The sequence below is a fragment of the Zosterops lateralis genome (assembly GCF_965231275.1).
Source record: "Zosterops lateralis genome assembly, chromosome: 2".
NCBI lineage: Eukaryota > Metazoa > Chordata > Aves > Passeriformes > Zosteropidae > Zosterops > Zosterops lateralis.
In genome coordinates, this window is record NC_139763.1 from 16,600,894 (window position 1) to 16,628,086 (window position 27,193).

Consider the following 27,193-nt stretch of genomic DNA (forward strand, 5'->3'; position numbering starts at 1 on the left):
AAGAAGAGTAGAGTAAATTTAGTGGATTTCTGCTGGCTACAACAACACTATCAAAAGCGAGTAAACACCCAAGTATATCCCAAAGCATCTTAGTTTTCCAAGACAACTGGTGCAGAGGGGCTTGGAATCACACAATTCATTCAGAGTTGATTAGCCATATCCACGCTTCATATGTGTCCCATTTTGCCTTTAATTCTTAGGTGGTTCTGTGATTCTAAACCTAATTTTGGATACTATGACTTCTCTCTTCAGCTTACTGGGGATGAAATGATGTGAGTGTTGTGGTGCAGCTTACCATGGAGTGTTTCTATAGTACAGTAGTAAGGACAATAATACTTGTTCCATATCCAGGAATGTGACACAAATGCATAGCATTTCAGGGGAATGAGCTTCTGATTCTCCTGATTCCCCATAAGAACCCTCAGGACCATAACCTGGTCTGGCCATGTGTAACTAGCTGACTTGTTACATAACAGGACTGAAGAATAACCTAACACAGACAGTGTAGAGATGAGAGCAAGCAGATTAAGAGTTGGATAAAACCTCAAAACTCCCATGTGTCAACTCTGCCTTTGAAAACTGTCTACATCCTCACTCTTACCCAACAACAAATGAAAAACAACTCAGGTTAGCCCAATACTCTGTGGATGTATGTAAATATGATGGGTTGAGAGCTCCCACTCCAGCAGTCATTGCTCTGCATGGATGTCAGTGTGAATGCACAGCCTGTAAAGGATGGTGATGATGCTTTGTCTGGGATACATATTCTTTATCAAATCAGTTTAAATTCAACAGACTTTCCTGGCATTTGCAAGGGATATTTTTATGATTTCTAGGAAATACCAAGCCTTACTACAAACAATGGTGGAATCAAAATACCTCAAAACAGAGTTTCCAAGTCCTTCTAAGATGGATTATATTACAAAAAAAAAAAAAAAAAAAAAGGTTAAAAGTCACTTATATATTTTCCTACATATTACAAACAGAAAATAAAAGACATTTTCCTACCTTCATAAGATCAAGCAATACACCACTTAAAATTCCCAAGTATCTTCTCTCTAAAGACTGTGGATGATTGACTGCTGGAAACTGTAAAAAATACACTGTAAATATACTGATCATGTAAACAAGGTGGTACATGAATACAATGTTTCAAAAAATAGAAACTAGTGACTCAATTAATGGGAACCATTAATTACATAAGCACTGAAAAAGTTAGTGGTTTATGAAAACTATAAAATATTATAGTAAAACAAGTAACTCTTGATGTGTGGTAAGCATTTAGTCAACCAAAGAAAGTAGTCTTTATTATTAGGGCAGCCAAGAAACCACTCTCAAATGAGAAATAATCAACTTGTTGTTTTTTTTTTTTTTCCGGCATTATGATTGATAAGCAGTTTAAAATAGATTCAGAACTAACATAAGTGACACATTTATAAAAAAAAAGATTAAAAATAGCTCAGAGAGAATTTGAGAGTGCAAATACAGTACTAATTACGTACTAAATATTAACAAACAATTCTCAAGTGTTCTTAGTGAGAAAAGGCAAAAGCTCCAAGGTTTAAGTTTCAGGGTTACTGCTGTGGTCATGCTACTGGCAACACCATGAGAACCAGTGCACACTGCTGGGGGCATCCATTAGCTGTACCAGCATTGCTTTCATAAATCACATTATGTGTACTTGGAAGAAAAGTGGAAGAACATTACTTTGAATGCTTTTATTCCTAAATAGTCTCTGTATTTTTCTTTTGAATTTGCTTTATTTTGAAGTGGCTTACTAAGAATTGAGAATTTTTTAAATTCCAAGTCTGCTATATTGATCTTAAACAGCAACTTAGGTAAACCAAGGCTTCCACGCTTCCTCCAATTTCAACAGAAACCAAATTGTAAAATGTTCGTGTCTTCCTGTAGAGTGACAATCATAAAGAAGCTTTTATATCTTAAATGATTAGGGAAAGAGGAAAACATGCTGAAGCACTAGTGGCTTTTCACTGTAATTGTTCAGATTCTTCATGTAACTTATTGGTAGAACAAATATTTATAGCCTTACATTGCCACTGACACTTTTCTGTAATGTCATGAACCTATTGGTAATTTCTGATCCCGTATTACTTTACTTTCTTATGTCTTCAACATACCCTGGCTGTTTTCCTCCTCAAAAGAATTGAAGAGAGATCACTAAATATTCCCTTAACCTCCAAAGTGAGGAAAACTGTGTTATATACATATATATGGTGGATATGAGTAGAAAGAAAAGACAAAGTTTGCAATTATGTTTTGAGTGTTTGAAGAGAATTTTTTTTAAATCCTGTTTTACAATATGGTAGTATTCACTTAGGGTAATGTAGAAATTCACGAAGTCTAAGCATATGGATAAAAAATTCCACATCATGGGCTAGTTTCTACCTTGAAAATATCCAGCACCAAATCCAGCCTGTAAGTAATAACTGGCTTGATCACAGCATACCTACAATATGCTCTGCAACAGAAAATCTTCCACTATTAAGGACTACACTACACTCAGAAAAAATGTACTTTTGAGGCTGTCTTATAGCACAAGAAATTTTTTTTTAATTAATTAATTAATATTATATTTCAAACAAATAATTTTTGTAGTATTTTTTATGTTTAAGCCATTATTCACCTTTACTTTGGTTCTAAAAAATACTCTTTATGAGGAGCCATATAGCCCTGTCCACATCAGCAGTATCTTGACTTTACAGACGGGACTAAGAAGGCAGGAACAGGTCTGAGGCCAAGCAATAAACCACTGATCCAGGATGAGAACAGAGACTCATAACTCTGAACCTTGTGCTAATCACATTAGGTCCATGCTGTCTTCTTGAATTACTGTATTTTAAAGCTACAAACCAAAGATACTTCATCCTCATCTTAAGACATCACAGGGCATTTATCCAAACAAGATTGTTGGATCTGCACTGCACAATCAGAAATGCTGTAAAATAACATTGAAGACGCAGTAATTTATTTTGCTTACAATTTTTAAAATATTGCTTTTCTGATAAGAGGTTATAAATTTCTCATACAAAAACCCATCCAACCTCACCCTGTTCTAAGCAGGGTGAAATACAAAAAGGACCTTGCAAGAAATGCTTGTCTAATAATTTTTTTAAACCCTCCACTCTTGAAGGGTCTACAAACTTCAACAAAAACTCTTCAGAATTAGTTACCCTTGTACCTAAAATAATTACCTTAGCACCTTAAGCCAACTCTTTTCTTACCATTGTTAACTAAACCAAATTTATGGCAACTTTGAACATGTTTTAACAGAACTAGGTCTCCACTCCTTCCCTTTCACATTCTCATTTTCTCTTTCTCAGAGTAGAACTCAAATTTTGAGTCTTTAGCACAGATCAGGTCTCCTAAAACCTTTGTATGTCTCTTTACATGATTTACAATAAAGAATTCAGAATATTATCAAGATCATAAACTCACCTTTCCAAGCAACATTCATCAATAAAGAAAGGACAACCAAAAGTGAATTACAAGGAAACACGAGTACAGTCACTGACCAGGTATTGTTAAAAGTAACAGAGCTATTACTTATTTATTGATTTTGGTATTTTGTCATATTGCATATCCCAGCTTGCATAGATCTTCACACTAGTGAGTCTCTGTCACCATGTTATATTGGCAAACTCTTGAAAAGAACAATGCTGTCAGTAGGAAGAGCTTTTTTACTCATGAGACTTACATAAACTCCCCAGGAATATAAGTCAAAAGGCAGAAAGCTCTTCTGCCATGAGAGTAGCATCTACAGCTCAGATTTTCCCAACAAATTAGCCTGAAGGCAGTAGTCCTGAATTTTCCACAACCTGACCTTACTGAACTTTGTCACTAAACTTTACAGTGCAAACCTGGCAGGGCAACGTTAGATTGGGTATAAGAGGTAAACTGCGTGCCAAAAATATCAAAGAAATGAAAGAAAACCTTTAAAGAACTTTTAACAAGAAAACAAATGTATTTATAATACTCACTTCTGGTGCAATCACAATTTTACTTTGACTTATGAATGCCTTATAATCTACATATCCTATACTTACTCAGAAACATAGGCAGTAGGTAATGCATAATGTAAATGAAAAGAACTTTTGCATCACTTTACACAAGTAAATAAGAAAAAAGAACAAAGCTTTCTCTTACCCGCAAGCCATGGAAGCGTGGGTTGCTGTAGAAGAGCTTCATCTGCTCGGCTGGCAGAGGGCCCAGCACCTTCTGAATGGTGAAGAGCTGGTCAATCTCACTCTCGCCAGGGAACAGGGGCTGCCCATCACTCAGCTCCCCCAGGATACAGCCCACAGACCACATATCCACAGCCTTGCCATAAGGGGCTCTGTGAGGCAAAAAAAATGTTTGTCACCCACTGCCTTCTTATTGAGCTGCTCCAATTTATTGGCCATATTTCCCAAGGCACACTTCCTCACAACACAGAAAAATAAACTTTGTTTTTAAGAAAACTACCTCAAAAACCAAGCCCTCTGTTTCTGCATTCGATTCCTGCTTGAAAAGGCAGGAATTCTCAAGTGCCCCCAGGGACCTTGATCTTTTCGAAGAATCTTACACCAAGAATAATCTTTTTGACTGCAAAGCATTCTCCACTCACAGTTAAACTACCACTAACTTCCCTTCTCTCTAGAGCTCATGCCTGTACTCCGTTCCTGCATTACATTTCTTGTTTGATTATGCTTAATAGGTGGATGGGCATACTGGGTCTGGCCCTGGGAGAACAGAAATTCTAAGAAATCTTTACTTCAGCGTTTACACAAAAATTTAATTAGTGAGAAGGAAAAAAATACAAAAATCTTTTTATACACAAGAATTTTAATTAGCAAGAGCACAGCGAGTGCTCCTGAAAACTATTCCTTAGAAAAAATAAGTAAGGAAGCAGTGAAAGCATATTAAGTCATTCCTGTTTGGGAGCAAAGCCACAGGTTGGGGTTTGGGGAAAACTCTTTTTATACATCCATATTCTTGCTTGTTGAATTTGTAAATAAAATTTGTAAACACCCATATTATTTCAATTATGTCTTTCCAGTGCTTGGATTTTGAACAGAATGACTGTAGAATTCTTTTCATGTAAAAAAAAAAAAAAAAAAGCATACAAAAATAATAAAGACTAGAATAAAGACTGAACTGAAAACATATTTCACTGAGTCTTTTCTTTTTGAAACTTGCAATCCAGTAACTCAAACTCTTCAAGAGATTTAAGTTACAGCTTTCTGGAATAAGACAGCACCAAGAGTTGCAGGTGACAAATCCTATCCTAAATCTGTCTTCTTCACTCCTTCCTTATGCTGCTTGCTGATTTATGATGTTTGGAGAAAGAACATCCTCAAACTAAAAAAAAAAAAAACAAAAAACAAAAAAAACAACGAAGTTTGACTCTTCCCCATTGATTACTCATGATTATTTACTTCACTTGTGGGGAAGAACAGTAAACCCCGATGGTGATTTGGTGAGAAAGCATTTCTAGCTGGACAATAGCCCGACTGAAACCACAGGCTCACTGAGCTGACTGCTGCAGGACTCTGTGGTAGCTGGGAAAACTGAAGTAGGTCACCAAAACTTCAAGAACCACTTGCCTTAGAGAACATGCCATGAGACACTGTAGTCCTCTCACAATAACCATCCCAAAATCAAAAGTTTCCCCCCCTGGAAGAGACTGCTGACAAGGAACCACCAGAGGCAAGGTAGACCATGTCACAGTTCCTCAAGTACCACTGCTACTCAGCGGGCTTCATAATTTGCTTTCTACTCCTGTAGTGGCTCCCTGTGGATGTGCTGAGAGACTCAATGTTTGACCTTTCTATGATGTTGCTAGTCCAACCCACCCACTAGGTGAGAATGACAAGTAAGGTCTAGTTTGTTTTTTTCTCAGTGCACAAGCCAACACAGGCAAGAATGGACCCCAAAGCCAAGGACTGGCTTTTTCTGTGCCTCTGTTGGGAAACTGAGGCTCTGTAGGCAAAACAGTAGAGTGCAGGTAAAAATCCTACCCAAATATATCTTTATTCACAACTCCTTTAATACACAGTTTTCTCCACTAAAATGTGAAATGGGGAAAAGGCTGTAAAGTGGGGGTACTGTAGAACAAGCTAGGGTAACAACTGAGGGATGGGCTAAAACTCCTTTCAGGCATGGACCATTACCTTTCCTTGCTCACAACAAAGGAAGCTGAACTACAGTTAAAAACTGCTCACTATTTATAGCAAACAGAAACAAATCAGAAAATAGTAATTTCTTGAGGCAGCACAAACTGCAACGTTGTTGTTTGACAAGGCAAACTCGAGACTTCTTTTCTGCTGATTGCCAGGATCAGTCTTGTCAGATCTGTGCTATAGGAGTTATTTCATTTCTCCAGCCATGTCACTCTTGCATTTTTTGATGCAAGAGTGACATGGCTGAAGAAATGAAGTAACTCCTATAGGACAAACAGACCATACACCTCAGAAGCACTACAGTCTATGCCTGCATATATTAGATTCTCCAAAGCATGCTTCCTACCTAGTAATTTAGAACACTTTAAAATCTGGCTTTTAGCAATATTTTGTCATCAAAGGGTACAGAGTACTCTACTAACAGAGTAACCTGAGGCTCTCCAAAGTGAGTAGATTTTAGATGTTCCGTGAATATTTAGGGAGCAATTTCTTTCCTCTCCTGAAATTTAAGTCTTGAATGTTATCACTAAACAAAAACCTCTCTGGGACACATTTTAAAAATTGAAAAAGCAAATCTGTATTTGTTAAATTGAATGTATTTAATAAACCTGTGAAGACTTTTGAATATTAGATGCTTATAAAGATTTGGTATATGTAAGGAAAGGGGGAATGGGAAAGATGAATGCCTGGAAATGGAACATGATTTCCAAGAAACAGGCATCACTTTGCCAGAAAAACTTGGCTTTAAAAACAGGTATCAGCACAATTGAAACATTAAATGCACAAATCCCCTTCCTTTCTCTAGAAGCTAATCAAACAGATTTAGTCAACTACAAATAGACACATAGTTCCAACAAAATTTCCTCTGTCAACAAAACAGTTTCAAAAACTGCAGGTCAGACTAATACTACGTCTGTCAAGCTTTTCATGCCTGTCCTCCTAAATCCTCATTAATACCAGAGACAGAAAAAATGTTTTTTTATCTAAAAAGGTCACAATTGATGCTATTTTTCCAAGTCTTTTTTTTATACTTATATATGCACATACACACTTCACTGGAATCTTTACTGTTTTCTCCAAAACATGAAAAATCGAGCTTTGAGTTTTCTAATGGCAAATTTATGATGCTATTGTGCACATAAGAAAACAACTGCCAACAGATTTAAGATTAGCACAGCTCTGGGAATACCAGGATGTCTTTATTGACAGAATAATTATTACTTAATTATTTACCTATTCAAAAAATATCTAGGTTCAGTGTTAATCAAAGGTTCCAACAAAGACTTGTTTCCCAGGAGCACTTAACATGGTACTTAAAGACTCCCAGGAGTGACCCAAAATTTTTTGATCCATCCTGTGGGTAATAGTTTCTTATTTTAAGAATATGTATATATAAATACATATGCACAGTATATTAGAATTGAGAGCGGTCATGTAGTTTAGATGAATGTTCTCATAACTTGACCGTAATGGGGAGATCACATATCATAGATGTCCACTTTTTTTTCCTCTTCATTTGCCCTCTTGGATTCTAATGAATTTGTTCATTTAGTACTTCAAAATCTATTTTGCCTTGTGAGATAGTAAAATGCTCATTTTACAGAAGAATAAAGGAGTAAAACTTAATTTTCTGTCTGCGGCTACTCGTGTAACTAATACTTTTGCAGTCAATGCAATGGTAATCTCTCAGTGCTTTATTAAAATGATTTATACAGCCTCCTTCAATAAATTCTTCCTAACTAGCAAAACCATTTGAGTGACTTCAGCAGTGCTGGCAAAAGGTAACTACAAATAAAAATCAAAGCATAGAACCATAGAACGTTTTGGGCTGGAAGGGATCTTTGAAGATCATCTTGTTCCAATCCCCCTCACTTGCGCAGGGACACCTTCCACTAGATCAGGATGCTCAGAGCCCCATCCAACCTGGTCTTGACTGCCAGAGATGGAGCACCCACAGCTTCTTTGGGCAACCTGTTCTAGAGCCTCACCACCTCTGAGCAAAAAATTTCTTCCTAATATAGTTCTGACTCAAAGGATGAGGATAACAAGGAATGCTGCACTGTGAAAGCTGTACTGCCATTGCTATGTCCACAGAGGGCTGATGGAACATTCCAGGCTAGAGGACTACCATGGAAACCTCTTCTGAAAGAACTGGGGATGGCAGTGCAGGAGCTGGAAGTACATCTGTTATAATTCAGCCTAATATTTTAATCAGTTAAACACTGCTCAGCTCAAGACAGGTCAGTATGTCAATGATTCATACTGACTTACTGGAAATGAACAAAAATTAATGAAATTCTGGAAGCCTCTTGAAATCTTCCCTTTAAATCACAGTTCTCCACAGGCAAAGCTTACAAAAGCTGCTGAAAACTGGTATAGAATCAGTAAAGATTAATTATGGCAGTACTCAAACTGTACTTACCCAAGCAAGAGTTCAGGTGAGCGGTACCATCTGGTAGCCACATATTCTGTATAGTTAGCATTGCTTCCTTCAGAGAGGTTACGAGCAAAGCCTGTCAGAGAAACAGTGTGAAAGATTATATCCCATTTTAAAAACAATATGTGTATCACCACTGATTTTGGCAGTAAGAGGTCATGTCTATTTATATAGAAGCAAATTGTTTACAACCCCTGCTGCAGAATGATGTCTCCAGCAACTGCTTGTCTATTGAAATGCAAGCTTTTATTGATACAACAGTGAAAGTCAGCATGTCTGCTTTAATGACTCCCTTACTTGTGTACTATCCTCACGTCAGTAGGGTTTTACTATTTTGCTATTACTCTGTATGCTAAATGTATTACCCTATTATTGATATTTTGGTATTACTCTGTAGGCTATTATGAAATCAAAACAGACTGATAAAAGTAACTGTCAGTATGCCATGTCAGCTATTGAAATATTACACTAAATTTCACTGAGGTGCTGTTTGCAGAAGAAGATTCCTAACTTTAGAAACATTACACATGCATGTGTACTAGGCTTTTCTGGTCATTGATCCTAACTACTACAGTCTTTGATTTTTTAAACTGGTCAAAAAACTACATAGTATTCTCATCTAAGGACACTCCCTCCCGGGCTTGGCAAGAAAATGGTCATCTCCTCAAAACTATAAAATGCAGGAGTCTAGGAAAATCAGCAAAACCGTTTATACCTGCACTTGGCTCACTCCACATGTTTTGGCTTCCCAACTGCCTTAGCATCACATTCACAACAAGGTTCTTCATGAATTAGGATCAGAAAGCATGTCCAAATTAACTTCTTTATCAACATCATTTTTAAAGAATAAAACAAAAAAATTAAAAACGTATACTTATTTGCAATTGTACCAAAACCTCCCTACTGTCCTAAGGCACAACAATTATGACCACTGGCTGAGAGATGAGTGCATATACTGGAAGATCCATTTGTTGGAATAATTTGAACTTTTATTTTCATTCTCCTCCATCCATTAAATGTCAGCCAAGCACCACAATAATGTCACTGGATTTTTCATGTAGCAGTATTCTCAGACATATGTTGGCACTATTTTCAGAAAGTATCAAGTCTTACTGTTTTCGAATAAATAATTAACAATTAGGTGAGACAGGACACACAGATCTCAGCAGCAAGACTGCACACGTGTCAGCTCCTTACTAAAGCTCAAACTGAGACAAACTTTTGGGACTGAAATGCAGAAGCAGCATTTCCAAAATGCTTTCTTATTTGGATGTGGCATTAAAACACAGTTTAAAATTCCCTTCAGTGAAATCACTATAAGTCTTTCCATTATTGTATGAACAATAAAGAAATAGTAAAAATTCCAAAGTGTTGCAGAAGAGTAAGGCATAACTTTATTTCCTGAATCAATAAGTGCTACTTAAATGCACTAGATGTTTTTCTTTATATCTGAGTTCCTTTGCAGAAGCTGCCAAAAGTGCCTTTCCCATTCAACCATGTTTTGTAAAGTTGTAAATTTAATTTTTTTTTTAAATTTTTTTTTAGTATTCTGAAAGTGTGAAGCTTAGCATGAAGAAGCCCAGTTCTACTCACCCCTGTGGAATACTAACTTACTACAAGTTGAAGTAAAAATTTGGATGCAGACTATTATTATTATTGTTATTATTATTATTATTATTATTAGACTAATGATCATAGAAAACAATTATAAATTCATTAATGACACAGGTTACAGCTGTTACTTTTTGCAAGATACCTCTAATTTCACGTTAGTAAACTAAAAGATGGGATGAGTATGATGGGAAATGGGTATTTCAAAGCTGTCTGAACATAAGAATTCATATCTGTTCCCATAAAGTCTAATGAACATTACTGGTGCTGCTGCAGAAAAGCTGGAAAAGATTTTTTTTTTTTTACTTCTAACATGGGGATTGAGTGAATTTTGAAATGTTACTATATTTAGAACTGCTTAGGCAGCCCCATCTCTGTTTCAAATTATGAGCTATCTGATTAATCTTGGCAGTGGAAAATCTTTCATTCATGTGTTTAAAGAACAGAGGGAAGATAATCAGGAGCTACACCGAAGAAATGGGACAGTCAAAATGTGGGAAACCCCAGACTGAAAGGGAGGGGGAAGAAAGGAAAAAAGTTGTCACATAATAAACAGGTGCTGATTTAACACATGAGCCTGGCAGCACATGAGCTCCTGTGCATCAGAATAATCAACAGGTCAAAGTTTCATCCTCCTCCCTCCAGGCCCAGTCTATCAGAACTTGGTCACAGACAGGAGCTATTATGTCCAGAAACCAGCTAATGTAGTCTGAAAAATCAAACTCTAACTTTACAGGCCAAGTGCAGCATGGATTTGATGTGGCAAGACAGAAAGCAAAGTTATCATCGTGGGCTTCAGTGTCATCGTTAGTGTTGGGTGCTGCATTTTATAGATCCAATATTGCTCTGACCCTGTAACACCATGCAGAAAGATGATGAACACAACTAACAGTTCAGGAAAGCATATCTTACTAAGGGAACAATTATTTTTTGGTTATGATGGAGTTTGCTTACTGCTCCTTCTTCCAAATTATGCTGAGGTATCAGGAATACAGAAATAAGAGAAGGAAGCTAGGGAGATTAGACAAACTCTAAACAGTGAGAAGGAACAGATTTGAAGATGAAGATAGGAGATTTGGGTGAGAGCAGCTATGAAAACAATACCATTTGCAAAGGCATCATGCTGCAGAAAGTAATAAGCAAAATCAGAATTTCAGGAAAGGACTTTAAACATCTCAAAACATGGTAGAAGAGATGTTAGGAAAAAGATGTAAGAATAAAAAGGAGGAGGTTGTCAGTTTCTTACAGAGAAACAGGGCACATTTAAGTTAGACATAAGGTAAAGCATTCTAATCTTAATGACATGTAACACTAGGGAACCTCTATTATTCAGAATTTTAAGAATATACTAAGCAAACACCTGTCAAGAATGACAGAGACATTCTTAATCCTTTCTTTGAGTAGGTGGAAAAACTAGAGGATTTCTTGAGGTCTTTTCCAGTACCATGTTTCACGATTTCTATGCTTACACACCATACAGAAATTAAGAGGTTGCTAAAACAAGCAATTTTGAAGCCCCGGTGTTCAAACAGCAAACACACTAGTCAGAAAACCAAATTATTTCCAACAGTCAGATTCATCTGCTGTAATCGACTCTTTGTACTGTTCTCTTTTTCCACTTCTATTGGCAGAAATGACACCCACACAACATGTGTCCAGGCAAGCACAACAACCAATCTCAATTTTATTTAGCACGGTATGTACAGAACACATGGCGCAAGGATTATGAAGAATTATCTCATTAAAAATTTATGAACTTTTCTGTTCAAACTGGTTTTTCCACTGGGCTATTGGAAATGGATGCATTATCCTTTTCTTTGTATTTGTAATCAGATGAGGAACATGATGTTGTGTGTGGCAAGTGCCCATGTTCCACAACATGAATTAAGTAAAGTAGTCAGATAGTGTATGTTAAATCATGCTACAAGGCAAATTCTTTATATCCTAATCTCTGCACGTTCAAGAAACACTTGTGGTTAACACCATTCTGACATGTATTTTACAGTAATAGCTTAAGCTACTAGCAATTATGTCAATTAGCAATAACACTAAAAAATTAAAACTGATTCCATCTTACAAGGGTTGCTCAGAATTTTAAATGCAACTAAAACTGAAAGGCCAATTAAAATTAAAACTAACCCACATGAACATTAAGAACCACAGAAATACCCATAACAGTTTGCCTTCCTTGATATTATGCTGATCACTGAGTATACTGTGACTGCACATCTTTTCCAACAGCAGAAAGAGAGCATGGCTGGAGCACACAGCGTGAGCAAGCCAACAGACCACACAGAACACTGCTGGCAGAATTCACATCATCTCTATCTGGTGTGAAAACTGATGTCCAAAACACCACCATACCATTTGCCTGGCTTTTTATTCTCCTGCAATTCTGCTGCACAGAGGATGTTGACGTAAGTTCACATGCAAAGATCTGTCAGCTGATGTCATGTGATGACTCTAATGGCGTTACTTTCAAGCAGGGACATCCCTCACCCAAAAAAAAAGGAGTGAGGGAGGGCCAGGGAAGGATGTGTGGGGTGCACAGCTCCCATGATGACCCACTCATGCTCCATGCTCTCACTGGCTGCTCCTGTTTGTGATGATGTTATCCCAGGCTGGGGTGTGCACTGTGCAGGGACAGGCATTGCCTTGTGTTGGTTGCTCATCTCTGCCCAGGGCAGTGGGTTGGTCCCTCACTGGGGTTTGCTTGGCAGGGCCTGATAATCAGTGTAAGGGGAGGGAGGGCAGCCACAGCAGTGCAGAAAGTAGGCCTGTGGGTGCCAAAAAGGCAAAGGCACCAAGGGCACCACACAAGAGTATCCTGATGTTCTGTGAGAGCTGTGCAGTACCTTACACTGCAGAATAAATGGCACTGAATTCAAAAGAATTTATATGGACCAAATATTCTAAGGTTTTTCCGTAAATGGTTATTGTTTCTGAATGTTTAAGCAAAAATGCCTTTAGGATTAAAAGAAATAAGCAGCACTGCAAATGACAAACACCTTTCTTGTCTTCCTTAAAAACTATTTTGATTTATTTTGTTAGTAGTTCCTTTCATTCAAAATTGCAGAGGTTTGAAATGACAGCTTTCAAACTGTTCTTACTGAAAAGTGCCCTTGGGGTAACACTATGGAATTGGCTTTTATTTACCAAGCCAAACGATAAGCCTTTCAGAGGGAACAATATTTTATTCTGTGTTTATGAAGGGTATAGAATAAAAATAAAGATTGCTGGAATGTTCTGCCCTGTTGTCTTTTTGGATTACTCACACAGGCAAAGTTCGCCCTGTACTTGGGTGATGACTCTTCCAAGCCTTAAAGCTGACATTAAACAGCCATTGGCAGGTCAGGAAACATCAGAATTAACCTAACATGTACAGCTCTGACTCTGACCTCCAGTCATGCAGTCATTAATCACAGGTGGACATGTGATTCCTTAACTAATGTAACAAAAAACGTTTGTTACCTTAATTAAGGAATATATACTTATATATATTCCTTAACTACAGGAGTATATATTAGTATATATTCCTTAATTATATAATTCCTATTCCTATAGGACCTATAACTACACACATAACATTCCACAAAAGCTAACGGTTCAAAAAATATATAAAAAGTACAAGTAACTGTTTTTTACTAAACAAGCAGGAATTATTTCTTTTAATACACAAGCCAGATAAACCTATAGTTTTGCCAGCCTCCTAATCAGCTCATCATCTGTGCTCTTCTCATCAAAAGCAGAAACCTTGTCTAATACAGGAAGAGAGAAATGCAGTGTTTCTATAGATATGTTAACACAGGTATTTCACGGGGTATGCAAATTAAGACCAGCAACCTTTCAAATTAAAATAGTAGCCCCACTCCTGAAGCAGTAATCAACTCTGACTGCTAGAAGACTTTTAGACAGTACATACTATAGAACTCTTTCAAAATAAGGCAAAACTGCACTGCAAGAGATTTTCCTTAAAAATATAAGCAGCAGGTATCTTCCAAACTTACCGAAGTCACACAACTTCAGAACATCATTGTGGCTTATTAAGAGATTCTCTGGCTTGATATCTGAAGTATGAGAGTGGGTGGAAAAAAAAAAAAAAAGCTGTTAACTTCTTTTAATTTTGGACTTTGTCAACAAATATTATTTCATTATAAGTTATTTAGAGATATTCATGCAATCATAAATGAAGCATTATAAGAGCAACTGCTGAAAAAGCTTCCAGCAATTCAGTTTGTGAACAGGCAGAATTAATTTTCTGCCTTTTGAAGTCTTTTAAAGTGTTTCCCAACAAAATATGGAAAGATAAAATGTGCTTACAGATATTCCTGGCCAGAAAACCAATCTCCATATTTCATATTGAAAAAATAAAAGAAAGGACTGATATTCAATTACGCAGTTAACCAATAAAATATTAAGTATGTTGTGCTCTAAATTTTCAGTTATAATGACCATTTGATTACTTCTTGTAATTTGTTCAGAAAAAATGTCTTGCCCAGTTTTAAGCCCTTTTTCATTCCTATATTACACACACAGTACATTTTTCAAATTACATTTTGAAAATATTTTCAGAATTGTGCTTATCTTAAATATAAAAAGCGCACTATTTGAGAATTTTATCTTATTGGAAACATTCATTAAAAATATTACTCTTGCAGTCACAAAGCAAAACACTATTTTACTGAATCAGGATAAAATACATAAAACTAGATCATACATCAAGATACGTATTTCATATGCTCGAAGCTTCGGAAGAACATAAATATACACAACTGAAACTCAAGGGAGCAGGGAAGAACTGCCTTAAGAAATGAAGCATGGGGGACCACGTTTTAAGTTTTAGGTTATTTTTCTTCTAATATTCTATTATCAGATTCAAAAGTGAAATGACTGAGCACCATGAAATGTTTAAAAAACTCCTTTTTCTTAGACAATGTTTTTTCCTGCAGTTCCAGTTTGCTGTGCTTATCACTTCCCAAACACAGTGGACAGCAAACCTTTTACGTAGATGAATTTTGTTTTAAAACAATCTGGAGCCATGCAGCAGACTTAAGACGCAGCCAAACTTACATTTCTTTTCTGTTGATATAAAGCAATTGCTTATATTTTTGTTAAATGCAAATTACTTCAAGCTGTAATGTGTTTCCCTTTAAAAAGGCCCTTATTCCATGTGGAGAAGTACACACTTACCTCTATGAACAATATCATTCTTATGGCACCAATGAATTGCTTTAATTAGCTGGTAGATATAGCTTTTCACTTTTTCTGGTGGAACTCCATTTGGCATTTCTTCTAGCAATTCAAGCATATTCTAAATGTTTAAAAGACACATTATTTAAAAGAGTTATACTCAGCTGCTGGAAGATAACATGCCTTCAGCCTTCTGAAGCAACATATTTGGGCTACAGAGCTCAGCTATGGAAAATCAGTAGTTTAACATTCAGGGAATGAATTTTAATCATCAGCATTCTCCTAGCTGTTTTCATTCTGGAGAAAACACTTTTGAAGACAATAATCCTAAAAGGTGAACCACAAGTCCTTAAAAGACTGTTATCAAACCACTTTACCTAAAACACCTAAAAAGTCATTTAGTTACACAACACTGCTTAAACAGAAACACCAGGTCAGGTGTGTGGCCATACAATAAGTTCAGCAAATCAAAGCATTTTGTAAATATTCAACAATACTTTAAAATATTGTTCTCTTCACTAAGTTAGTTCTGCCACTTTGGCTCTGCAGGGCCACGATGAATCACCAACTGTATCTGTATATGGATGGGTATAAAACAACACAAGCCTCTTAGTACACATGAAGTAACAGATATAAAAATGCCTCACAGGGGCATAAACAGAAACCTAGGGAGTATCATATAGCTACAGATCAGCTACAGTAATCTTGGACATCTTGGCACTACAGCAACTACACTATAGCAACCATGGCACTATATATCAACTATTTTGTGGATATAAATAGGAAAGAAAATAAACTTACTGTTTACTCTAGTACATTTCCTCTTTGAAAAAGAACACTTAGATTCCCATTATGTTAGCAAATGTCTCTAATTTTGCACAATTAGAAGTACAATGAAGTTTGTATGCTGATTTCTGAAATAACAATGGGCAGCAACAGCCCACTTGAAGAGAGAAAAAGAAGTCTTATGACCACCAAAATTTTGGTGTTTTGTCTATATTGCCTTATACAACAATTTAATTATGGATTTGAGCATTTGTAGATTTTTCATTAAAAGTAAATTTACCTTGTATTTGACAAACATTTTCTTTAGCTGTACAGTAATTTTTTTGATATTTCTCCTGAAAGATGTTTTAATGAACAGTAGAGATTTTGGTGATATTTGAAAATATTTCTAAGTTTTGCAGTTTGGGAGTAAATTCTGGAATTTATGTGCTTGAGTGTAAGTTTTCTTACTAACACACTTCAGAGGTGTGTACACTTTCTGAGGAAAGGCATTTTCTGTTAAGAAACCATATTGATTTTAGTTAGATTCTTGTCCACACAGAAGCTGTGGATCTGGGTAAGTAAGTCAAAAAGTTAGTGTTACAAATACAAAACAAAATAATAGCATCAACACAGGAAGAAAATCCTATATGAAGACATTACCTAAGGGGATGATGAATAAAGGAGATTAGACTAAATGTGAATTTAAGTAATCTGGATTTTCAGTATTGCAGAGTGAACATTTCCCAAAGGACATAAAGTGCTCATTACCAGTTATACAAATTTTAGTCTATTCCACCACATTTTATGTAATTCTTTCTACTCTCCCATCATCCAAAGAATACAGAAACATCCTGGCCTTCAAAGAAACTATGGGTGACACTACTAAAGGTATCTGAAAATAATAAATGTTCATTTACTTCAAAGTTTAACTGAAAAGAAAGCTGAACATTAATACTGAGATGACATTATGTACAAACTATACATGATGCCGACCTTTATCAAAAAATTCTTTTATTCTGATGCAAATAATGTTAGATATTGCAGCCTGGTGTTTTTACCAATATTAACTAGCTTTTAAATATATAACCCTTATCAGATCAATTAAGTATCTTTTACTTATGCTGCTCTTTCAACCCACTTCTCCAGATAGCTTAGCCAAGTCAACTATAACAGAAAAGTAAATGTATGTTCCAAGTTGGTGTGTGATCAAAGACATTTCATGTGTCTGGAACAATTACAAGGAACATGGGGGAAACGAGTCAAGCTTCAAATATTAGATCCAAGATCCAGCACATTAAAAGTTGGTGATCTGCTGGTGAAAACCAAAAATTATTTCTGCCAAATTGTAGGTTAATATAGGTCACCTCACATTATACAGTGAAGTTATATGACAAAATAAGTTGTGAACTTGACATAAAGGAGACAGCATTTAGGGTAAGAAATTCTTAGATGAGAGAAAACTGACTGCAGAGGATTAGCACTCAACTAGACTGCAACACCACACTGGGAGGAAATTAAATGAAAATTTCAATCAAAATAACAGTATCTCATGAAGGCTATATACATATTTGAACCTGCATTTTATTTTACTCTATGTATCTGAATACCATCTAACTGTTTCCATGAAGAAATGCTAAACTGTTAGAATTCAGAAGGAAGGTCTACCTTCATCAGGAAGGTTGCAAAAATGACAAAAGACCAATCTGTTCTAGGTTGTTTCTCCCTGGAAACAGATCAGGATGTTTGGCAGTAGTAGGCCAATCTAAGGAAGTTTTGGAATAGTTTCAAAATGAGGTCAGGATTGGAGTTAATGACAGTGGTCTTTGCCAAATCCCTCTAAGCAACTATTGATAGTGGCCTTGTTACAGAAATACACAAACAAATCCTATTTTTAACAGGGAAGGGTGGAGAAAGTTGAAAGAGATTCCAAGGTCAGAAGTCTATGATCTTGTTTTGAAAGACTATGTCAAGACTCATTACACAACATAACACAGGACAGTTATCCAGCTTTACAATTAAACTGGATTAAAGAGTTCAGATGGAAATTTTTCTTCAAATCATATGTATTCCAGTCTGCATAATTTTTAACATGTTGGTGTTCACAAATGAAAGAATTTTTTTAAAAAAATACCAACACATGATGTAAAAACAACAGTAGTAAGTATTGCTGTCTCACAACAGATATCTAATTACAACTCACATTGTATTAAAGTTTGTGCTGCTTCTCTTTAGAGATTAGGATAGCTTAATTTTAAAAAATAAAAGCAATTTTAAAGACATTTTCAATGAGCTTATGATTTAACTGTGGCAAGGATACTACAAATTCAACTCACTTTTTCCACATATTCAAAAACTAGGTATAATTTTCCTCTTCTTCTGAAGGCTTCCTTCAGCTCCACAATGTTCTCCTGTTTTAAAGTGCGAAGCATTTTAAGCTCTCGTAAAGTGGTTTCTTTGACTTCTTCATTTTCTAGAGAGTAAAGTAGAAGTGACAGAGTAAGCTGATTAAAAAACAAAACAAACTGTCCAAGCAAAAAGTTTTATAGAATTTTATTTTGAACCCCTGATTAAATTCTCTGGTTTTAGACATTACAGAGAAAAAAAAGTTTATTTTCCAGTGTGGACTCTCTGTTGGCTGCATGCTTCTGTATTGGAAGAGAGGTCAATGATGACTGTGCTTGTTATGCAACCCTCACAGATTTCCCATCACTACCATAAAGGTTTTCTGTGGCAGAGATAGTCATAAGAAACAAATTGTTTCCATTTCTATCTTTTTTTATTATGAAGGGAACAAATATGCTTAAAAAACCAGTCATGTGTGTGTCCATGCTCTACCCCACAAATACACATCACACACATAAACCACTGGGAAGGTATTCCTCAGCAGAAACACTGGAATGCAAAGCTCATCTTTGAACAATACCAAAAAAAAATAGTATTTGATTCTGAAATAATTTTATTTTCCAAAAGCCATGACAAATTTTAAGACTGAAGCACAGATTTTTCCATGATCCCCACATGGCTTTCAAAAGAAATTCAGCAATGCCAGACCAGTGTAGCAGCCACAGAAAGCAGTAGAGTAAGTACTGATGCAACAAAATCTTGAATCTAATTCAGAGGAGTCAAGAAATTCAACTGTTTTTTCAATTAAATTTATTTTTAATGTAACTGATTTGACAATTTAATTGTCTGAAAGGTGTTCAAGAAAAGAGGAGCCCTTCACTAATGCTTCATACACTGCTTGCCATTAAGGGGCCCTGAACTAAGCAGGTTCTAAAGGACACTAGCAATATGTGAAGTAAACCTGACTATATTAGGTTTTATTTTCCATTTGGTAAAATGAAATCCATTAATTCAGTAAATTTGCTCATGCACATATAGAAACAGCATACTTAATCTCTTAGAACTGTTATCCACAACAGAGAGTTATTAAATGGGAAATGCTTGCATAAATTCAAAGCTAAATCACATTTGCAGGTCATGTACCACAAAGACAGTTAGAGACAGAGAAAGAAGAGACAAGGAAGAGAAATTGTTTTTCCAAGGCAAAAGAGAAGATGTTTGCAGGGGAAAGCGAATAACACTGGTCATGCAAACGCACTAATCATCATCAGAAGAGAGAGGGGAAAAATAAAAAATTGAAGTGCAGCAAGAGGGAAAAGGAAAACAAAATACTATAATCACAAATGTTTTGATTAAAAAATATATAATTTAGAGCAATCTAAATCTTTTCATTTTAAAACTGAGTGCTTGATGTTGGCTTGCATCAGCCTGATTGCATAATCTCATCTATAACAAGACAGTCACTTTCCAGCACATTTAGTATTCATATGTCAAACAACGGCAAAAATTCACTGAAACAAAAATGTCAATAGAAACAATTACAGTATATTCAAACTTCTAATGAACTACCACATTAACAAGACAGATGTGAAATGGGCTGAATCAAATCCATCAAAAGAACTTCTGTCATATTTCCAGAAACTCGTAAACAACTAGCTACAAATCTGAAAAGCAGTCATCAGTCATGTAAACTGATATTATGTAATACCCTCAAAAGCCAGACCTAATGGCAATGTTGTATTTTTTGTTTCCATTTTCTGGTAGACAAGCTAATACAATAATCCTGTTTAGGGTTTAGTACTGAGATTTACTTCCTAGGATGTGTACTGAATAGCCACAGCAAGTTACAAAAAGCAATTCTGAGATACTCTCATGACCTGATCAAAATGGTCACCACAATTAAACTATGTTCTACATCCTTTACAGGGATTTAAAACAGATTTCTGAACAGCAGAGCCAAAACATTTATCAAATACACTCTTCAAGTGTCTGGGAAAATGACCTGCCAAGCAGAGATTGCACTGTGCAAAACAAGATGCAAATCAGACTTTGCTGTGTCTGACTGATGGAAAAATACAGCCCTTGTAACCAACACCACCTTCACGGCTACCAGCATTCCTACAGGATAGCAAAAAGGGAAGTTTGCTAAAATAAAGTGACTGCTGTTTCTTTAAATAACATTGCTAACTCTTGGCTAAGGCCTGGGCAGATGACAAACCACAGCAGCATCGCCTCACACCAGGATGGCTCCTCTCACACTTCATACTTCTCCTTCTGTTTGTGCAGACCTTTGGGGCTCAGGGCTGACTTAGGATGCACACAAGGTACACAGCTGCTCTCATGTTTGATTGCCAGTGTTGCCTATGATAGGATACAGCAATTCCCTGTCCCCCAGCAAGCATAGGTCAGAGAGCCAGTGTCTTGTACGGTTCTTTGGGGTTTTTACTGTTGGGGGAGGAATGTGTGTGTGGAGCTCTCAGAGTAATTTCTCTGCATCCTGCCTTCCACCACCCTCTTTGCCAAGACTAATCCATGTGGAAATTGGCTCTTCCTCCCTCTCAGCAAACTCAGCAATGCTGCAGAGTACACAGGGTCTGCAGTGAAGGGGCATAGAACAAGTTTCCTGAGGAGATTGAAGCCCACTGAAGTGAGGACAGAGCTGCTGCCTCACCACCCAGCTCCCTCCATGGATCCTTGAGAGCTCCCAGATTCCACTTCCTGTGACTGAACTTCTCAATGACTTCTTTCAGTTTCTTCCATTTAAAACTTCAAGCTGCCCTGATTTAGATTTAGATCCCCTCTCAGATGCAGGGTGATAAAGCCCAAGGACTCTGCAAGTCAGTGTTACAAAACGACTTTTCACATTTTCTGGTCCCATCCAATCTGCAAATGGTAGATCTTACTACCATGTACAGCACCACAATCTCATCCATATTAGGACAGATGCATGAAGAAAGAAAGGTAGTTACCTAACTGGATTGTATAATGCAGTCTCTAGGAAGGTATGAAAGATCAAATACCTTGAATATTTACAGAGCTAATAAATCATTGTCTTTTAAAAATCGTATCATGCTATATGAGACTTCTCATTTTAACTGGATAGATATTAACAATGTAGTTATTGACGTTAAAGATCATGCAGCAAAAACAATTACCTTCACTGTCTTTGAATTTCTTGATAGCCACAATTTCATGTGTCTCCTGTAAAATATAAGGAAAATGGAAATGAGCAAGATTTGTTATGCCTTTTCTCTTGCCTTTTTTTCCCCCCTGAGCATCAGAGGAAGAAAAAAGAAGCATCCAAAAGGAATTTTGCAATGCAAAAAATTAATTGAAAATCTGGTAAAATATCTCAGCGATCAGGCCAACTGCAATACAAACCCACATGGAGCAATATATCACAATTAGGATCCCCAGTACAAAAGCAATAGAGTTAAATGCCAAAAGTTCATGTTTAAACACCTTGTAATATATGACAGTAAAATTTTCAAAAGTTTTTTTCTGTGACTCTTGTTTCTTAGTTATTCTGAAGCTCCAGCAATCTTTTATCTACCCACCATATGAATATGGACGGTTATCTTCATGAGGTGAATTGAAAATACTGTTCCAGTATGTGGCTAAGGCTTATAGTTAGACCTGTGATTTTGGCTGCCAAAAGTTTTTGGGCTTCAAAGTTCAAAAACCCAGAAAGAATAAAATATTAAGAAAGCAGGTCCTCTGTGCCTCCTTTTAAAAATGTTGTCACTTTAAGGGAAACATATCCAAAACAGGAATCAGTAATTCCATTGGGGAGTGTTCAACCATTCTTACTGTACAGTCATAAGTGATAATTTCCTAATGTCCACCTGCCTTTGCTTTCCTCTAGCATTCTCTACTCACTAAATCATAGGCCACTTTTTTCTCTGAAGTTTCTCTCTTGTTGTGCAAGCAGGAATGCATTTAGCACACTGACAAAACGTAGCCAACAAACAGAGCCTAGTCCAGACCTGTTCATACAATGATGCAGCAACTGAACCTTGCCAACAGGACATGGAGGAAGCCTTAAAGTCATGGATTAAAGGCTTGTGAGCCATCAGGCAGGAGGCCACCTGAGCACTTGATGAGCTAGATCTACCTTATACACCTCTACCAAATATCACAGTTTTTAAAAATCACAAACATCAATATCCCACTATTAATACCATACAAAGGCCAGACAGGATACAAAAATGAATCCATTCTGGAATACCTGAAGGCATGAGCATAAGCAATTATTGAGTAACACAAACATTTACTCCATTTTTCATTTCAAATCACTGTAACACATGAACCTGTAAAATACTTGATCCCAATTAAAATAAAAGCACTTAGAAGGAAAGGTTTGAAATAAACCGAACACCCTATTTTACTAATTATATTTTTACTACTCAGGTATAGTACTGTTATATTTATTAATTCTAATTCTAGTAATAATAGTAATAGCTACTAGGACTATGAAGGAACATTAAGAGGGTGAGCAAATTTAGTTAATTTGACTTCAGGTATCTACTGGTAGATGTTCTGGCTAATTAAGCCACTGAAAGATTTTTCTGAAAAGGAACACTGTAATTGCCCTTAAAAGCCTCTGCTGACTGTAATAAGCATATGTTTAGACAGCACGCATACACTGCTTTCCAGATAAACCAAATTTATCCATTAGCATTACGTGCCTATTTCACATGAGGTAAAAGAAAAATTTCTAGATGTTTAGCTACCACAAAAAGGCTGTGTTTTTATTCTCAAAGTAATAGCTAAGTACACTGAAAGAAATACAGGAGTTGAAAGATGCATCTTCACACAGACAGCAATTCTGATTCATTCAAGAAAACTAGTCCACATAGCTTCTCTGCCATATCCTGATTTTACAGTGAATGTGATTACTTTGGCAATTAAGTTTTAAAAGCTCTTGGGTCAAGGTCTTTCAAAGACTTGGGTAAGATATGCTACCAAACATCCTGGAGGATTCTAACTATTTAAAGTACTTAAAGTACAAGTGGTTCTAGAGAAGAAGAGAAGAGAAGAACCTCAGGAACCCATTTAGGGATGAAGTTACCTGAACAATTAAAAAAAATATAACATTTAAGAAATTTTCATTTAAAAAGCTTTGTCACTTGTATTGTTGAATTAAACCAATGAAATGATCATTAATGGTGTCATAAATGATCAAGAAGTCATAAATGACACTTTCCCTATCTTTGAAAAAAACCCCAACAAATATTATTTAAATAACCTGAAATGAAACAGCAGAATGAGACTAGACAACAGGTGCTTTAAGGAGCTGCCCTAGTAAAATTATGTTCCATCTTGGCAAGGAACATAAGGTTTTCTGGAGAATCCCATCCTATGTAAATTATATTCTGTAGGAATGAGCTACTGGTGAAGCAGTCAAGCCACAGCTAAAAAGGATACAAGGACACTGAAGATCGCTATTCACAGATTTTTAAATACATTGCATCTGCTTGATAAAAAGTCTGTAGCTTCCTGTGATGCAGAACACCTCCAAAAGAGCTGGGGTGCTCCATCCAACAGAAGAGAAAATTGCAGCCAAGTGCACATTCCTCAATTGTTGCTCACATGCTCTAAAACAACTAAATGGTTTATATGGAGTGACATAAAAATTAGGAGCCTCTCATAATTTTAAACTAGTTTCAAATGAAAGAACCCAACTGAAATGCCCTGTTCTTCTATTTCCATTACTCCTACTAATTTTGAGCTAGATGTCCCATTTCCACCAAATTTTAAAAAGCAATGCAAGTTATAAAAAGAGGAAATTTCAAAAAAATTGTCTCAAATTTGTCCTCTGTATACAGAATATCCTTCCTTGGGGGAAGGAAGCAGCAAGAACTCAGTCTCCTGTACCCTGTATTATGTTGCAGGCCAGCAGCACATGTAGACTGTGCAATGCAATCAGCCATTGTATATGATTTTCATTAACATAAACTAATACAGAATTAAAAACATGGAATAGATTTTGTATATGGACAAATGCAGCAGGCATATAAGGAAGGTGGTAAAAATAAATTTCCTGGATCAGGAGAGACATGCTGGTCAGATGCAGGGCAAACCCGAAGTTTTAAACAAGTATTGACAGGCACTTGGTGCAAAGCAGAGACACCGCACTGCTGAGCCTTGAGAAGATGGACACAACAGGGGATACAAAGAAAAGCAGAGCTTTGAGGAATGAAGAAATTCAATAGGGGTAATTCAGACTTCTGGGCAAATCTGAAAGGTTCTTTACAGATTGAATTTAGACTTTTGCTACTTAAATGTCTACTTAAAAGACATTTTGGAGATCTGAGCTCTTTCAGGGATCTGGTTTTCTGCTCTTCAAAAACAGGCAAAATTGGAATTCTCCAGAATAGAATTGTCATTCACTAAAATGTATTTTTTTGCATTTCAAGGGGTGTTTTTTCAAGATTATACTATGACACTACAGTACTGAAAACAATGTTCAGTGTGATTGTGGAAACCTACTTATATAATAGCTCAGTATCCAACTACTAGCATGAAAATTGTCATTGACAATTAAATGTATCACCTAGGTAGATAACCTGGTACTAGTTGATTCAGTGTTTCACTTCAGTGACTGTTAAAGAAAGAAAAAAGTCACATAATCCTTTCTGATCTCTACTACTTACTATTACCAGCTTATATCACAAAGTAGGAAAACTTGAGTTTGCTTAGCTGTGATTTTGCTTCACTCAGCTACATTTATTACTAAGCCCCTTATTACCATGTTTTATGAAAAAAATTATGGCCTCAATATTTAACTTTACAACAGCAAATGCAGAAGTCAAATCTCAATGCTGGCATTACCTCTGATTATTGAGCATGTATATTATAAACACTCTATGTTATAAAACTATAGGAAGAACACCAATTTACAATTAAACATATAACAACAGAGGAGTATAACTGAAAAAGATTTTGTATAAAAGTCAAGGATGTACAGAAACTGGTTATTCAGATTATATGATTACACATGTCTAAATTGGGGCAAAATATGTCTCTTCATGTACAAACCTGAAAATATCTTTTAATTAGGCTAAGACAAAAATTTCTGTTCTATTTCCTTCACCTATAAATATAGTGATAGAGAGGAGGAAGGAGATACCTACCCATGGGAAAAGGGTACCTCCAGCCCTGGAGGAACAAATCACTTTATATTAGGACTCAGTCCTTTCCTGTACTTCAAAATGTGTGGGAATTGCCTCTGGAGGAAACATATGCATTACTGTCTTCCCATTTAACCACAGATAAGAGTATGGCTATGAGAGATGAGCATTTTCACTACTTTGCTCCTTGCCACCCACAAGTTTTTCTCTGAGGTTTCCTCACAAGATTGTCATAGCTGGTGTTTCCTGTCACCACTATCAAACTAGAAGAGTTCCTAATTCAAAACCATTTAATTTTATCTCATTTAAAGGACAGAAGTCCCCTATTTTTCCACTGTCTCTACAAAATTTATATGACAGAAGTCACTCCTATTATATGTAATTTACATGGCACAAGACACAAGTGCCAGAACAACACAGCACTGTATCTCTGTTGTTTTCTTGAAAGATCCTTGATGGGAATACTCAAGGAAAAAGATGCTGCTTAGAATAAATCAAGATGTTAGAACTACAACCATTGTTGTCTGGAAAGATGGAGCATATCCTATCCTTGAAAATGCCATGTTACAAAAAAAAAAAAAAAAAAGTCTTTAAAGATTTGTCCGTATTTGATTTCAAAGATTTCTGTTAGGACTTTTCTGCCTTTATCTTTTGCATCTCATGGAAAATATGACACAAAGCACAGGTACTTAACAAGATTCTTGACAAACAGATAAGATTAAGCCCTTCTGAAAGTTACATTGTTCACCTCTAATTTTACTGCCTCACCCTGTAAGAGTACAAGAATTTCTCAAGCATAGAATTTTTAAGCAACTGAAAGAACAAATCTTTATAAATATCAACAAATGTGAGCAGAGATAGTGGTAGTCAACACTGAGCACATCCCATGCACAAGCAGCATATTGCTGCCTTTACTGAGGTAGTGCTGCTCAAGCACTATTTAGTACATGACATCAGGGTTTTACACTGCTATATTAAGTGAAACAATAAAATATGATATGGCATGTTCTGTGATTGGTTCATAATTTCCATCTGTACAAATGTGAGGCTGTTTAGGCCCAAACTCAATTTCTGTTAGCAAAAGTTAAATCAATTGCATTCTCTACTCACAGAGATAAAAATGATCATAAAATTATCATGTCATAAAAATTATTTAGAAGCGAGCAATAACCTGGTTTGATCCTCATCAATCCATTATTACATTTATACAATTTAGTTTGCCACAACAAAGACCCATATTGGAAAAAATCAAAAAAATTCAGCTGAATGTATCCAATGGCTAATGTCTTCTCAGAACAAAGTAGTACAGTTTTACTTCGACTTGCATAAACATTAATATATTCTACAATACTAAAGTATTTAGAACAGGTTTTTCAATAATCATGATTCTAGCAAAATCACAGAACATTAAGCAGTCAGCCACAAGACAGCAAAAGCCTAGAAAACCATTAGAAGATGATAAAGCATCTTTCACGAGCTGCTTAAAATGAAAATGAAAAACTTTAAAATGAAAAAAGAAACCAAAACCAACC

The 27,193-nt window shown here is 36.1% G+C and overlaps 1 protein-coding gene across 4 annotated transcripts in view; it reads right to left on the reverse strand.

Annotated features, from left to right (window-relative positions):
- Positions 1–27,193, reverse strand: part of CDKL5 (cyclin dependent kinase like 5) — a 130,313-nt gene that overhangs the window by 33,276 nt on the left and 69,844 nt on the right. For 3 of the 4 annotated variants that reach the window (XR_014589275.1, XM_083854576.1, XM_083854575.1), the window contains exons 4-10: positions 21,684–21,729; positions 18,519–18,655; positions 15,418–15,538; positions 14,235–14,294; positions 8,602–8,692; positions 4,165–4,354; positions 1,009–1,089 (exon numbers count right to left, since the gene is read on the reverse strand). Coding sequence is in view for 3 of the 4 variants with exons in the window: in XM_083854576.1 (XP_083710702.1) it covers positions 1,009–1,089; positions 4,165–4,354; positions 8,602–8,692; positions 14,235–14,294; positions 15,418–15,538; positions 18,519–18,655; positions 21,684–21,729 (726 nt within the window). In the remaining variant the exon portion in view is untranslated. Of the gene's footprint in view, positions 1–1,008; positions 1,090–4,164; positions 4,355–8,601; positions 8,693–14,234; positions 14,295–15,417; positions 15,539–18,518; positions 18,656–21,683; positions 21,730–25,664; positions 25,759–27,193 lie in introns of those variants that run through there. The other variant, XM_083854577.1, reaches the window with a different exon arrangement.